The following is a 13,190-nucleotide window of genomic DNA, read 5'->3' on the forward strand; positions in this document are numbered from 1 at the left end:
TAACTCTATTAAGCCAAGAAAAAGTCAAAGATTGAGAAAAAGAGAAACATTTAGATTATGATTATGTTTCTCCAAATTCAATTATTTTTTTAGTTGAAGGAGATAGAACCAAAATAATAAATAAAATACCACTTCTACTAAGTGTAGATGAAGACCCAAAAACTTTCAGTTAAGTAATGTTTTCAAGAGATGCAACTTTTTGGAAAGAGGTTGTAAATGATGAAATGGACTCAATAATGTCTAATAATGCATGGGTCTCAGTTGATTTGCTTTCAGGTTCTAAACTGATTGGATGTAAATGGGTGTTTAGAAGAAAATATAATACCAATAGTTCCATGTAAACCTTTAAAGCAAGATTAGTTACTAAAGGTTTCAAACAAAATGAAGGTATAGATTATTTTGATACATATACTCTAGTAGCTAGAATAATATCCATTAAAACACTTATAGCATTAGCTTCGATCTATAAGTTACATATATATCAAATGGATATTAAAACAACCTTTTTAAATTATGATTTAAAGGAGAAAGTATACATGGAACAACTAGAAGATTTTATACTTCCTGGAAATGAGAAAAAAATGTTTGTAAATTGGTTAAATCACTTTATAGGCTAAAGCAAGCTCCTAAACAATGGCGTGAAAAATTTGACTCATCCATATTATCTTATGGTTTTAAACATTATGGGACTGAAAAATGTGTTTACTCAAAATTCACTAAAAATTATGGAGTAATTATATGTCTTTATGTTGATAATATGCTAATATTTAGTAATAACATGATCGACATAAATGAAACAAAGGAATACTTAACCTCTGTATTTAAAATGAAGGATTTGAATGAGGTTGATACCATTTTGGGTATTGAAGTTAGGAAACATAATAATGGTTATGTTATCAATCAAAGTCACTATATTGAGAAATTGATCAATAAATTTAAACATCATAATATAAAAGAATTTAGTACTACATATAACTCAGGTATGAAAATGCCTAAGAATGGTGACAAGTAATTGCATAACTTGAATATGCTAGTGCTATTGGAAGCATTATGAATGCTATGCATTGCACTACGCCAGATATTGCATTTGCTGTCAGCAAATTATCAAGATATACAAGTAGACCTAATAAAATTCATTGGAGAGCTATTAAGAGAGTTCTTGGATATCTTAAAAGAACTAAAAATTTTGACTTATATTATTCAAACTATCCAAGTGTATTAGAAAGATACTCTAATGCAAGTTGGATTACTAGTGTAAATGATAATAAGTCCACTTTAGGTTAGATTTTTACCCTAAAAAGTGGTGCCATTAATTGGATATCTAAGAAACAAACTTGCATCTCATATTCAACAATGGAGTCTGAGTTTATAGCTTTAGCTACTGCAGGAAAGGAAGCGGAACGGTTGAAAAATTTGTTATTAGATATAGAGTTGTGGCCATAACCAATGCCAGCCATTTTCTTATATTGTGATAGTGTTGTTACAATGTCTAGAGCATATAGTGATGTCCATAATGGAAAATCTAGACATATTAGTTTAAGACATGATTATATTAAAGACTTAATCTTTAGTTGGGTAATTACCATAACATATGTTAAATTTGTAAGTAATTTGGTAGATCTTTTGACAAAAGGTTTTGCAAGGGATTTGGTAAGTAGTACTACAAAAGGTATAGGTTTAAGACCCTTATTAGACACCAATAACGAGAACCCAACTTTTAATTAATAACCTTTAATTACAAAGTTCAATGGATAAAAACAAGTTATTGTTATGTGTCTGTGATGCATTATTAGAATCCATTCATTAAAATCTTATTTGAAAATAGTGCAGTCCATTGCATATAGAGGTTCAGTTATACTCTTAATGCAGTTTGAATATTATATTATGAAAAGAAAAATGTCTAGAGCAATGGGGATATTAATGAAAACTCCACCTACATAAACATAAGGAGTGGTGCCGCTGCAAGAAAAAGAATTTGGGAGTTTCTCTTGTAAATGTTTATTATGAACAGGATAAGTCCATGACCATTATGGTGCTAAAACTGAACGATTATTTACAGAAATATAAATGAATATTATGTGTGGTGTATCTTCAATTCTAACACTAGGAGTCGAGGTTCAATCTGCGGACACCATCGACTTCGTTCGGGTTCTAAGATGCATTCACTAATTGATAGTTCAAATCGAGAGATACCTTCTTACGTAATATTTGTTTGAGTGAAAGGTAAAAATAAATAAATATATATATTATAAAAAAAATTAACATTTCAAACTAGTGGGGGATTGTTAGATGGTTTGTTAATGTTGGACTTATTAATGAAAAGTTGTGACTCAAGAATTAGAAATAATTACCTTATTAAAATATAACTTTTGAAAGGTTATTAGATATAATTATTGAATAGTTGTATTATGAAAAGAAATATCTATTTAAAGAGCTATATTATGAAAAGAAATAAGTTTTTTCATACTATTTGAAGAGTCATATTATAAAAGGAAATAAATCTTTTTATTGAAAGATGTATACGTTGATTTATTATATAAATAACGTTCTTACACTGTCAATTTCACAATTCTGATAAATGTGTTAAAGATTTTGTTATATTCTAGAGGTTGAAAAAATACTTTAAGAAAAGTAACAATTCACGCTCTCAAAATCACAGTCTTTTTTTCTTCTCAAAATATTCTTCTTCTGCTTTAATTTTCTAACAAAGAACTCCATTGAGATGGGTGTTATTGATCATTTGTCAAGCAAGCTCTTGAACTACTCCGATAGTTGTGAGCATCGATACCATTTTGACATTTTTGGTTTTTACTTGTCTGCTTCAATCTCCATTTTGATTTACATGGCCAATGTTAAAAAATACATCAAATGACACATATTTTCTAATAATAGTATGTATATTTTATTTTATTAATGTGTACCTAACATTATAACTTCTTGTATCCATTTTTCTTGACGGGCATATTTGGCACTTCAATTATTTACACTCAATAATCACTGGATTACATTTATGTGTCTCACTACAAGGTTCAACAATTTTTTTTCAATAAACCACTGACCATTAAGTTGTTTTCATTCCATTACACCCAAATGTATGTTTTATTTGTTTTGTTTAATCAGGAACAAAAGCTGAGTTTTCCACGTGAACGTCACTTGGATAGTAGCGACCATGAGCCGCGTTGTGTAGGTAAGTAGGACAAGAAGTGGAGCAGCCGACTTGGAGCTTCAAGTTTGACTGCCGCACATGACGACCCACGTGCAAGCAGCTTATTGGCTCTATATATCTCAACTGAGGATTGAGGCTATGTCTATGAAAGCTTAAAGTGTACTCCACTCGGACCAGTCTAGTACTCCTTTGTTATGATTATCAGCACAAGAAAATGATCGAACGGCTTATATTAATCTAAAAGGGAAGAGATTCAGCGCAGTCAAAAGGTCCCCAAGGACGGGAACCTCCTTTTAACTTTATCGCTTCACTAATCAAAGTAACCAGTCACTTTATTTCCCTTCCCTTCCCCTTGCTGCGCTGCGGCCGCTGCATTGCCTCCCGCATTTGTGTTTGCCTCGTTTTCAATCCTCAGGTAACCACTTATAACCTTCGTTTGTGTTTTTTTACTATTTTAAATATTCCATAGTTGATTTATTTATTACCTGTATTTTTTTCTTTTATTACGGATTTGTTCATCTTCCTTGAATCTTCATTCTTCGGTGACTGTTTTTTAATTGAAATATGTTTCTTTTCTTCGCTTTTTGCTCTTTTCATCCTATAGTATAAGGGTTGTTAGAATTTTCTGCATCCTTGAGAGCGCAGAAATTCCTCATGTTGGGGTTTGTGATTTCGAATAAGAAAGGAATCTTCTTCCGTGCTCAATTTGCTTATTTTATCCTCAGATTTCTTATTGTCCCAGGTTTACTTCTGAATCTAGCTTGTTTACATCTCAGGATTTCTCTTTGGAAGGATTAATTTTAGAACACAAAAGCTCAGTTTTGAAATGCTATATTAGCGTTCGGTACTCAACTGCCATTGTAAATATTAGCCACTATAACCTTGGGGTACTTTCATTTCTTTTCTTTGCTGCAGCTTCCTTGGCTTAGATTCATTGTCGGATCTATGGATACGGGAGTTTGTGCAAGCAAATGCCAAGACCTTTCTCCCAAGTTAATTAAAAAATCAGATAATATTTGCATAGAGGAAGCTAATAGGGAAGTTATTGATCCATCTACATCTAGCAGAGAAGGTAATGAGGAAACTTCCCTTGGTCCTATCACTCCAGATGCCAACAGAGAAATTGGGGAGTTCCCCTATAATTGTAACTCTCCGCCCACGGCAGTCAAGAAACCACAAAAAATTCCTCACTTTGATCCTGATGCCACCACAAACCAAGACTCATTGGCTTCTGCCAACCACTGTAGTCCCAAAACCCCAAAGGATGGTGTTTTCGACCCATTTGCTCCTGGCCCAGAAGACATGGTGTTGGCTCCCCTCTGTAGGAAATATATTGACGAAATGAGGACTAGTGTTGCACGCTGCCTAAATTTTGATTGTTCTGTCAGAAATGTGGATTCTGGAACTCATGGAACTGGTGCAGAATCTATTTCGGATGAAGAAATGTTTGAGTCTGTTTATGAAAATCTCTTGGAAGCTATTGTTTCAAACCAAGCTGAGGGTTTTCTTAATGAATTTTTAAATATAGGATGGGATTCTGATGGTTGTAAGACGCCCCCTTCAGCTCCTTGCCTAAATGGAGTTGCTGAAACTTGCCCTGGTGCTCCTATTAAGCCCTCTGGGAAATCAAGGAATATTGATTTGGGATTTTGCAGAAAGCTTGAATTCTAACAGTAATGACGAAGTTCAGCATTGTATACACTCAATCACATGGCAATGGGATCTGTTTTGCTTTGTGTGTCTCTACCCTAACTGCCATGCCTCTAATTATAGCTTTTGCTCTTAGAGATATCTATCTGACTGAAGTTCACAGGGTAGAATTAAATTGTATAGTTGTTTTTTATTTAAAACTCTATTTATTCTTTTTGACAAGGGATAATGCTTGCATTATGCCTTCTTTGTAGCATCCTGTCTGCATATCATCATTGAACCATCTTGTAACTGGTTTTATTTGTCAGATGATGATCGTCTGTAGTAGTCAAGCTTCAGGAACTTCTTGTATCATTGGTGACTCAATTCTGTGGCCCCCCTCTTCTTTCAGTGTCTGCTTCTGTTTCTTTTCCTTTCTTTGTTAACCCTCAAAATGAAATGCTTGCACTTCATAGTCAACATTATGTTCCCCTAACACGTTTAAGGGATAGCCTTTGTTTGAACAGTTGAACTGCAAAATTATGAGCGCTCAATGTTCCTTTGGTTTGCATTTAGAGATACTAGATGTAAAGATACAGTTGTGTCTTGAGCCCTAGAATGCAGGGATTCATATTTATGGAGTTTTACTTGTCAGGGATGTTAATGTCGTGTCTGTGCTGGAGGTGAGAGTTTTACTCATCTCATTATGTCATGATGTTGTTGTCAACAAAGTGCTTTTAGACTTAGCTGTTTGCTTTAGTGCGCTTATTTGCGTGGTATTCCCTGTGAAATGCTATGACCGGAGATGCTGATGGTTCTGCTTGTCTCAAGTAAATGGTTTATTGATACTTTCTGGATTGTTGGGTTTAATGCATTGGAAAATATTTAGATGGAGACAATAAACTACAGTTTATTTTTTATACGTATAAGAGTCTAGAAAGAGAGAGACGATTCAAACCTTGGACTTTGAGTCTTCGATCATCTTAATCTTTTATACATACGAGAGTATAGAGAGAGAGGGGGTTCAAACCTTAAGCTTTGAGTCTTTAGTCATCTTAAAAAGGGGTGGCAATCATCAGGCCGAGCTTCGGTTGTTAAATTATATTAAAATCTACAATTGCTTCCTATAATCATGTCAAATGTTCATTTTTGTATTTAAAAAAACTGCCATCAATATCAATTCTACTCTTATGATGGCAGGTGCGTATCCTTGTGTTTGTTTCTACACGGAAGAGTTTATTGATGATGCTTTTCAGGTGCTTGGTGAAACGTATATTAGCTTTTTTTTTAAAGCAAGAAGGCTAATTCTATTGGAGAGGTAGAACTACTCTATCAATTGGCTAAGCAAGTTATGCATGTTTACAAGATTAAGTGTGATTGTATATATCATTTCAAAATAAAATTCGTAGTTTGAGGTATAAAGAGAGAATAATGTGAAATGGTTATTTAATGCCAGAAAATATTATTGCCATTCCCATTTTGACACATTAATCTATTTTAAGAATAACATTAGGACCGCCAGTAGTTATCTCTATCATTTAGCTACCCTCTTTTTCGTTTTAAGAACATTTGTTTACCCTCTTGAATGAATATATCAACATTTATTAATTACTCCATAGGTATTTATGTTGACATTTTAAAAAATTTGAATGGAAGTGATATTTGCTTATGCGAAGAAATCATCACAATAATCTTTTTCAGAACAACACTTTGATATAAATATAATTTTCTCAATTTGAGTTATCAATCTTAGACTTGGGGCTCAGGCGAGGAGGTTCTGGGTCCACTGCTTGAGATCATTTTATGTTGCAGGACATTCTATAACATTATTAAAAGGAAGCTTCTAATTTTGCCAAGTGTAAGGGTTTAAAGAGGAGATTTTAAAACTCTAACAGGGTGCCTCCAAGATTGGGTTTTAGATGTCTAACAAGTTTCTACAAAAAGTTTTAAATTGCCCAAGCGTGAGAAAAGTAAAAAATAAAAAAAAGTTCCTTAACAATTCTACCAGAGTAGAACAGTAGACTCTAAAACAAAAAAAAAAATGGTAACAAATTTGAAGAAAAAATAAAAGAACAAGATGAATTTACAACAACCACCCACAAAAAAGTTAGATTTTATTTTTTCTTTTGCTTTTTTCTAACAAAAAAAAAGAAAATAAAAACAAATAAAGTTAGACTCAATTTCTTTTTTTCTGAACAAAAGGTAAAACTTTTGTAAAACACAATAATAACAAAAGCTCAATATTGAAGAAAGAGATCAAGAAATATCCTTACCTTCTTTGATAATTCTACTTGTTTTATTTTAGAAGAGAAAGAAAAGAGATGTCGAAGCAAAGAGAAGTGCAAAGAGACCCGTGTGCATTTAGAAGCTGTCTAAGAAATGAAAAACAAAAAAGGTGTAATAAAATATAAGGGGACTCTTCTGCATTTACAAGCTGTCTAAGAAAAGAAAAAAAAAAAGATACGTTCTATATCCAGAGCTTTATCATCCCTATATTAAGTATGACGACCAGCACAAATATACAAAAAGAGCATACTGTACGCGTTCCATATACAAAGTAAAAGGGAAGGGGGAGTAATAAGTAAAGATGCTCCCAGTCACATATTAAGCAGTTAACACGCAACGCATCCAACTCACAGCTTTGTCTTAGTCTTGCACTCCTGGCTTTGGATCTTGAGAGCTAGAACAGCTATGGTAAAGTGGCATTCAGATGTAGCAACAGCATGCTTCTTGAAAAGCTTCAGGAAGGTGACCCTGCCTGGAATCCTTGTCCGAGTATCCACGACAAGTTGCCCATCCAATACATCACTGACCAGAGCTGTTATATTGGACACCACCTCGTCAACCTCGAGTGTAAGACGGGAGGAAATTGTTGTGGACCCCATCGCAGGTATAAAACCTGGTGGGATGTCAGCCTCCCCAATCTGGTTGCCTCGATATGAAAGGAAACTCTTGCCAGAACCGTGCTTGAAGCTGGCACGGTTTCGATTTACAACAAGGAGTTGGAGGTCGAGTGTGATGTTGAGTTGAATATTAAAAACTGGGAATGTGATACGAGGAGAGACCCCATCAAGTGTTGCTGAGAGGAGTTTGATTCTAGGCTGCTTGGCTTTGAATACGGTTAATGCCAGGACAAGAAATATGATGAATATCAGCAGAAGGCAGATGATGAGCACACAACCGACTGAGAGACACCGGCGTTTGCATATATTTTGCCTGTGTTTCTTCTGGGAGATTTGTTCGTGATCTTCCGTCATTGTTCTGATTCTGATCAGAAAAGCCTCCTTGGAGTTTTAATTGATTGTGGTGGAAAAAACGAAAAAAGAAAGGGTATTATGGTGAAGTAGCGGGGCTGATATTGATATTTGATCCAATGCAAATGCAAGCAGTTGGAGGGGTAACAGCTAACAGTTGGGAAGCAGGGGCTTTAAATGCCTGAAACCGACAGCGGAGACTCTCTTATGCAATGCATCGGATTTGGACTTCGGAGGCAGGCGGCAGGGGGTTGGAGTCCTTTAATGCGCTCCAATAGGCATATTGATCTTAGCAACCAAGAATTTCGTGTTGGAATCAGTAACGAATTCTTTTTATTCTTTCTTTCTTTTCTAGCATAGGTTTTTTTTTTTTTTTTTCTTTTATCTACTTGGTTGTAGTTTTCTCTTCTTAAAACTACACCTGATAACTTTAGACACGACACGTTAACACGATATGAGAAGATACAGGTCAAACAGGTTATGGGTTTAGTCTTAACGTGTTTCGTGTCTAATCGTGTATGACACGTTTCGTATCTTAACGTATCAGACACGACAAACATGTTTAAAACATGTTTACTTAATCGTATTATCGTGTTGTCGTATTTAAACATGTATACGTGACACTTTTATAAACCTATTAAAAATTAATAGTTAAAGATTATTTTAACTTTATATAAATAATTTTAAATAATTATTTTAATAAGTTTTTTAATTTTTTAAAGGTAATAATATAAATATTACGATTGAAAATTATGAATGATTTTTGATATTATTTGTATTTGAAGATTAGATGTTAATGATGTATTTTATTATATTATATGATAATGAATTTTACATATGTTATTTATATTAAATTTTATTATATTCGATGTTATTATTATTTTTTTTGTTTTGTTATAATTATTTTTATAATTATTGATTTTAAATTTAAATAATAAAATTATATTTAATTGTAAATATTTTTATTTAATCGTGTTAAACGTGTTATTAATCGTGTCGTATCGTATATTGACATATTTAATAAACGTGTTAATCGTGTCGTGTCGTATTACACATTTATTAAACGTATATGTGTACGTATTTTAAATTTAAAATACGAATATTAAACGTGTTATGTTTGTATTTAACCTTAACGTATTTCGTGTTTAATCGTATCTGACACATTTACAACACGAAAGCACGAATTGCTAAATCTATTTAAAACTATATCAATCAATCGATCTTAATGACTGATAGATACACAAAATGGCGTATACCTCGTCGTTGGCCATTGGGACTCATAAATATAACAAACTTCCCCTTTCAATCCTAATAATTGCTCCACTCCTCGCTGCAAGTCCATCTCAACTTACTTGGTGCATAACTCAAGATTATTCCTAGAAATATAGTAATAATGTTCTTATCTGTGTGAATCTCCTTCAACAGTATCATTTGTTCCTTAATCACCAACCTAACTAATATCAAATACCAAATATTCTTTGTACGACTGTGGTACATACTCTATTTGCTCAAACCAATAGCATTCTGGCTGTCACCGTAAGACAACAAATACGCATCTTGCTTCAATCCCAATTCTTAATAAAAATTTTTCATCCAAAGCATTTTCTTTCCAACTTCATTTGCAGAAATATATTCAGGTTGTCATATGTTGTTGTTTAAAATTCTACTCATGCTCGTATATGTATCACAAAAACAATATAATGGCAAATAGAAGATAATGTAATGACAAATAGAGTATCCATCTCAAAGAGAATTGTTTTAAAAATTTTATCAAGTATTAAAATTAACACAATTTAATTTTATCCAAATAGTTAAAAAGTAAATAATTATTTAAACTAAAAATTAACAAAACTAATTAATAACAATAAAAATCAAAGCAGAAATAAAATTTGATAAAAGGATTATAATATCTCTCATATTTCATCTAAATTTTACATTTCTTCGTTAACTTATTTTAATGAGCTGAATTGCTAACCTACCTAAAGTCCTTAATTATTTGTAAAGGTGTCCCGACTAATCTTAAAAAAATATTTATTTTAATTAAAACACTATATTGTTATGTGAATTGAAATTAAAATAAACTCATTAAATTCAGATTCTAAATTTGGCTACACATGGCATATATGTGTATCTCTATCCTATACACAAATAAATTAATAAGATCATATGCTATTTCAATCTTAACCTACATTAAACTCCTTCTCCCGATTTATGTTTAGATTTTTTCATCAATTTAATTGGTAGTGAAGCAATTAAAAGTATTAAGAATAAATTGAAATAAACAATTCAATTTCATTGAAAATAAAGTAAGAAAAAGATTAAAAACTCAAATTAAATGTAAGTTCAATTGCTATCTTAGAAACTTAAAAATTAGTTGCTCATAATTGTAAAGATAAATAAAAGCATGTGAAATTTAACCATTAAGAGTAACAAGAAAAATAAAAACCAAGGAAGAAGACAAAACAAATATTTGTAACTTTACTTTTTAAGTTTCAACCTCAACTTCTACCTTATTGAATCTCAAGATTGTCTTTAACTTCTCTCAAAGCATTCTTTAAATACTAACTAGAGTGGTCCCCGCTTCGCATGGGTGTTGAATTTTTTATTAAAAATAATTTAAAATTACATAATATTATAAATAAAAATAATAATAATTAAAGAGAAATAATTTGAAATTTAAAAATACTATAAATAATAGTTATAATGATAATTTAAAGATAATTTTTTTAATTTTTTTAAAATATTTTCTTTTCTCTTATTAAGCAAAATTTTTTATTTAAATATTTTTTTTGGAAAACGATTGATTTTTAGATCTTAATATATGCTAATGTTCATATAATCATATTTTGTTAATTACATGATTCTAATAGTGAAATCAAATTCATATTGAGAAAATATAATATTTTAAAAGTAATTATTGATAAGCTACATAATTGATACTATAAAATTATTAAAATAAAATGAATATTTTTTGAAAGTCAAAATAAAATGAATATTAATTATACTTATAATTTTTTTTAATTTTAATGATGAAATTTTCTAAATGATTTTCAATTTTAATTAATTCTTTTTTATCTCATGCCTTTAAAATTATTTAGAATTACTCCACCTTGTGATTCTTATCATGTCTCATTAAAAATTAAAAATTTATTTCACGTCAAACTTGGAAGAAATCCACAAATATCCACCAAAAAATTTTATTTTTATATTATATTTTATAAAAAAAATATATTTCTTAATACATGGAAGCATTGTTAGCTTCAATTCCCTGTGAACCAAAACACCATCACTCAATGTGGAAAAACCTTTTCTAAAGCTAAAGAGAAAAAATTCCTTGTTGACAATCCTAATGCAACCGGCTCCACAAAAACCATCTCTAAAATCTTTTTAAATCAACTATTTTAAATTAACCACATGTCAATAGAAGAAGCCACAAACATAGCCAAGTGTGGAAGCCCCTTTGGGGTTTCTTTTTACTTATGTTATAGATAATTTTGACCTAAAATTCTTTAAATTAAACATAATTTAACCTAATGACTCAACTTGTAGGTTAAGAGGTGTTCAAAAGCCAAAACATCAAATATCATTCTTCAAATTGCCACTTCTACAGCATAACACTAAGTCAATCTTCTGACGAGATTTTCTTTGTCTTCGAGATAGAATGGGAAAAAGTGATCCTTATGAAAGTTGTAATCCTATCTCTATCTCTTAGCTTTCTTATGATTTAAGAATCACATCATTTGGATATCTAGAGTAAGAGTTATGGTCAAAACACTAAAGCATGTATTAGTAGAATTCTGAGTTTTTCAAACACTTTTCTTTTCAAAATTAAACTTTACTTTTTTAAATCCTACAAAAGCATAAAAAATAATAAATGATAGTCAAATTAAAGTAAATAAATATAAAATTAAAATAACTCAATAAAAACAAACTAATTAGAAAAATAATTAAAAATAACCAAATTCTAGTAAAAATTTAAAAACAAAATAAGACTAAAATAATTCTATAAAATAAAATTATCACATGTCATTTCTGCATCTATAAAGCTTGTTGCACATCCACTTAATAGTATTCTAGTGAACCTTTCCCGAATTAGAAAAAAATCTATTCTATACGCTAATTGCGTGAGCAATGTCACGTTGTGTACAAATCATAAGATTCATTAATCAACCATCTTCAGAAAAGTAAGGAATTTTTTTCATCTCTTTTGGACAAGACTTCTTGCTTAACCTGAAGTAGTTGGCAAAAGACTGCTAACTAATTTAGCATTATTCATGTTTAACTTTTCAAGCACCCGTAATAGCCACAGCTTCCTAGCTCTTCGTTTCAAGAATTTGTCTAGTCAATCTCAAGTTTTGCATATCAAATGACTTTGAAAACTCTTTCAACTTACTAATCATTATCACATCTTGTCCAACAATTAACTTATTATTGACATATAACGAGAAGATAATGAATTTATCATTAGAGAATATTTTAATGTAAACGCAAGGATCTAAAGATGTCATCGTGCACTCTTGAGTCATCATGAAACAAATCAAACTTCTTGTTCCACTGTCTCGGGTCTGCTTCAAATCATGCAGACTCTTTTTCAATTTGCACACCAAGTGTTTTTTCTCTTTCACTTCAAAACCCTCTAATTGCTTCATATAAATCTCCACATGCAAGTTATCATGCAAAAAATGCAATCTTTATGTCACGTTGATTAATCTCAAAGTTCAAACTGGCTACAACTCGGGTGAAACTTATCTTCACAACTGGAAAGAAGATCTTATCAAAATCAATGCCCTTTTCGTGACCCAAGCCTTTCACCAATGAAAGAGCTTTGTATTTTCATCATCTTTTTTCAGCCTGATGCCCCATTTGTTCTTTAATGGTTTCTTACCTTTTGAAAGCTTAACCAACTCATAGGACATAGGTGCAATTTTTCCGCAAAGAATTCATTTCTTCTTGCATTGAATCCAACTAACATTTATTGTCTTTATAAGATTGTATTTCTAAAAAGCCCTCAGGCTCCCCTCATCAGTAACTAAAATATAATCAGAACTGGCAGAACTTAAGAATGGCCTTGGATTTGTTTGTTTTACCCTGCCTTTATCGACCCTACTTTGATATCACGAGTTAGCTTTTCTCCCAGTCTT

General features: G+C 31.5%; 2 protein-coding genes across 4 annotated transcripts; one reads left to right on the top strand and one right to left on the bottom strand.

The window, feature by feature from the left end:
- Window positions 1-3,420: 3,420 nt before the first annotated feature.
- LOC18600675 (cyclin-dependent protein kinase inhibitor SMR11-like) lies at window positions 3,421-5,182 on the top strand. Of its 3 annotated transcripts, XM_088805146.1 has the most exons (3): window positions 3,428-3,581; window positions 3,771-3,908; window positions 4,082-5,182. In XM_088805146.1, exon 3 carries the CDS (start codon window positions 4,112-4,114, stop codon window positions 4,835-4,837), a length of 726 nt encoding a protein of 241 aa, XP_088661272.1. In that variant the 5' UTR covers window positions 3,428-3,581; window positions 3,771-3,908; window positions 4,082-4,111; the 3' UTR covers window positions 4,838-5,182. The 3 variants fall into 3 exon arrangements, with proteins under 3 accessions (XP_007031329.3, XP_007031331.3, XP_088661272.1); XM_007031267.3 differs by lacking the exon at window positions 3,771-3,908 and having other exon boundaries at window positions 3,421-3,581; window positions 3,943-5,182; XM_007031269.3 differs by lacking the exon at window positions 3,771-3,908 and having other exon boundaries at window positions 3,421-3,581.
- Window positions 5,183-7,069: 1,887 nt separating this feature from the next.
- On the bottom strand, window positions 7,070-8,125 carry LOC18600676 (uncharacterized). Its single transcript, XM_007031270.3, has one exon. It carries the CDS (start codon window positions 8,050-8,052, stop codon window positions 7,429-7,431), a length of 624 nt encoding a protein of 207 aa, XP_007031332.3. The 5' UTR covers window positions 8,053-8,125; the 3' UTR covers window positions 7,070-7,428.
- Window positions 8,126-13,190: the final 5,065 nt, after the last annotated feature.

Source organism: Theobroma cacao, chromosome 4 (genome assembly GCF_053813885.1).
Source record: "Theobroma cacao isolate CCN51 chromosome 4, ASM5381388v1, whole genome shotgun sequence".
NCBI classification, from domain to species: Eukaryota; Viridiplantae; Streptophyta; class Magnoliopsida; order Malvales; family Malvaceae; genus Theobroma; species Theobroma cacao.

Coding starts and splice junctions, on each gene's coding strand:
- LOC18600675 (XM_007031267.3), top strand. CDS start 4,112: ATGGATACGGGAGTTTGTGCAAGCAAATGCCAAGACCTTTCTCCCAAG.
- LOC18600676 (XM_007031270.3), bottom strand. CDS start 8,052: ATGACGGAAGATCACGAACAAATCTCCCAGAAGAAACACAGGCAAAAT.